The 2497-nt window shown below is 44.9% G+C and overlaps 1 protein-coding gene across 2 annotated transcripts in view; it reads left to right on the top strand.

The window, feature by feature from the left end:
• The window catches only part of rufy3 (RUN and FYVE domain containing 3), a gene marked incomplete at its 3' end in the record, with an annotated part of 33027 nt that overhangs the window by 27551 nt on the left and 2979 nt on the right, over positions 1–2497 (top strand). For both annotated transcript variants that reach the window (XM_037680801.1, XM_037680802.1), the window contains 2 exon segments: positions 1058–1155; positions 1847–1966. In XM_037680801.1, the coding sequence (XP_037536729.1) occupies positions 1058–1155; positions 1847–1966 (218 nt within the window).

Below are 2497 nucleotides of genomic sequence, written 5' to 3'. Positions count from 1 at the left end.
CAGTCAGTGCCACAGGCTGATTGTCTCAATTCCATAACTCCCAGTCAACGCCACAGGCTGATTGTCTCAATTCCATAACTCCCAGTCAGTGCCACAGGCTGATTGTCTCAACGTCACATCAGAGATTAAGACAAAGATTCACAACCAATTATTGAAGATTGATATATTGATTTGAAAGAACCATATTTTGATTGATTTGTTCTGATCCTAATTTATTTATTTATTTCTGTTAAACTGGGAAGTGTGGCCTGATGTCTCCACAGAATTATGATTTATTAAAATCCAGTTTTCGTGGGTTTCATGAGCTGGAAGCTCAAATTATGTAAAAATAAACAAATAAATACTTGAAATAGTTTAAAGTGTGGGCCCTGAATCTATCGTCTGTTAAAGATGAACTTTCTGAATGAATTGTGGAAGTTACACAAGTTTTCCATCATATTGTCATTTTTTGGAAATGTCTGTTTGTATCAGTTTGTATTTAGAGCAGATAAGAGCAGGCCTGAATGATTTTGGAAAATATTCTATTTGCCAATTTTTACCTCAATATTGCGATTGATTTAATATGAGATTATTTTTCCGTCTTCTTTTCATGTATTTTTCAACGAACGAACAAAATAAATCGATCTGTTTGTGCATGTTTTGCGTAGCTCCCTGACAACAACTTGGATAAAACGTGTGCGTACCGTTGACTCCCCCCCGCTCCGCTCCGCTCACAAGTCACGTGACCAGTCAGCCTTTGTGATTATAAAATCTTGTATTCTCATTTTGTGATATTATTGCAAATGTTGAAATTGTTCCTGCGAAGCTAAAAGGTGCTTCACTGAGCAAAAGTTCAAATCAACCAAGAAGGCCATGAGGTGTTAAAGGTTCACTTTCACAGATACTCAGCTAAAGTTAGTCGTGGTAGTAGCTGAGGGTCATCCAAACAAACTCTTGACAGTTACACAAGATAACAGTTTTAAAGTGACGTGCACGGCGGCGGGCGATATGCATTCCTTCCTTTCTTGTTTGGGAGTTGTGCCTGAGGAAGGAGCTCATGATGTCTCCTCTTCCTCAGAGTGCCGACTCCAGCTCGAAGCAGAAGAGTGATGTCATCGCCCGTCTGGAGGAGAAGATGAGCCAGATGTCCGGCAGCATCAAACACCTGGAGAGCAGGTGAGGTCCCGGACGTTCACAGCACACGCTCCGTCTCCACGGTAACCTCTGACTGACTCCAGCCTTTCCCTCTTTATCTCCTCCACCTCCATGTTTCTGTCGTCCATCTCCCCTGTTTGCCCTCAGCGACAGGCGTTTGGTGCAGCAGGCTCGAACCCTGAGCTCGGCAGCAGAGAAGCTGCTGCAGCTGCAGCCGTAGCTCCTCACCTGCAGCTTCGCCTGCTCTTAACCCAGCTAAAATGTTTTCTGTTGCTGCAGCTTCAGCTTGTAGTGTGGACTGAACGAGCCTTTAGCTGCCGGTACCTGCCGTGCTCTTCGCCCACTTTCATTTAGTTCATGTGTCTTTCTTTGTGGTGGGGGGGCAGCCCTGACGGTCCTGTTGTTGTCGAGGATCTGAGCGGGTCTTTAGAACCGGTCTCATCACGTTTGTTTCCATTTGAACTGTGAGAACCGAAAGGTCCGAGTTACTTTCCTGATTTCCGTGTGAACGTGACGTTGCTGTAAACCGTAGCTCTCATTAGGCTGAAAATAAAAGAATGAACCAAACGAGCTGCTGCATCTTCTTCCCTCCGCCCACCTCCACCTTTAGACTCCTCTTCTCACGTTGGTGTGGGTTGACGTTAGGCCCCGCCCAGCTGTTTGTTTTTGTTTTCCCCATGAGTTTGTTTTAACCCGATCGCCCCACGACCAGATGCAAACAGGCGGAGAAGGAGCGAGATCTGGCTTCAGAGGCCAACCGGCTCTTCAAGCAGGAGTTTGGAGACAAGATCGAGAGTCTGCAGGTGGAGGTGGAGCAGCTGCACAAACACAGGTGGAGCCACTTCCATAACACAAACTCTGTGTTTACTGACCTCAAAGCTAAAACTAGCAGGACACCAGCTAAAAGTGAAAATTAATATGATCTCTTTCGCTGATTAAATAAGCCACACAGGAAGAAGATATTTTTCTTAATCCCAGTTTAATCTTGCAAGATGGAGCAGAGTTGAAGTACAAGCAGGCAAGATGTTTACATGTCGCTTCGTCTCCAAGTGTGCTCAGAGAGAGCCTAAAGAAAAGTCTTTATAAAATGTTATCAGAGGTGCTGCCTTCCAGCTTAGGCCTGGAGCTTATCAGGTGAAAGGCCCGTGCTTCTACTTCACTCTGTGCAGACAGAACTCAGCACACACGCTTCATATACACACGCTTCATATACACGCTTCATACACACGCTTCATATACACACGCTTCATACACACGCTTCATATACACACGCTTCATATACACACGCTTCATATACACGCTTCATACACACGCTTCATATACACACGCTTCATATACACACGCTTCATATACACGCTTCATA

Source organism: Nematolebias whitei, chromosome 8 (assembly GCF_014905685.2).
Source record: "Nematolebias whitei isolate Nwh7 chromosome 8, NemWhi1, whole genome shotgun sequence".
Classification (NCBI taxonomy): domain Eukaryota; kingdom Metazoa; phylum Chordata; class Actinopteri; order Cyprinodontiformes; family Rivulidae; genus Nematolebias; species Nematolebias whitei.
The sequence above is the reverse complement of the archived record's forward strand: the minus strand, read 5'-3'. Positions and strand labels throughout refer to the sequence as shown.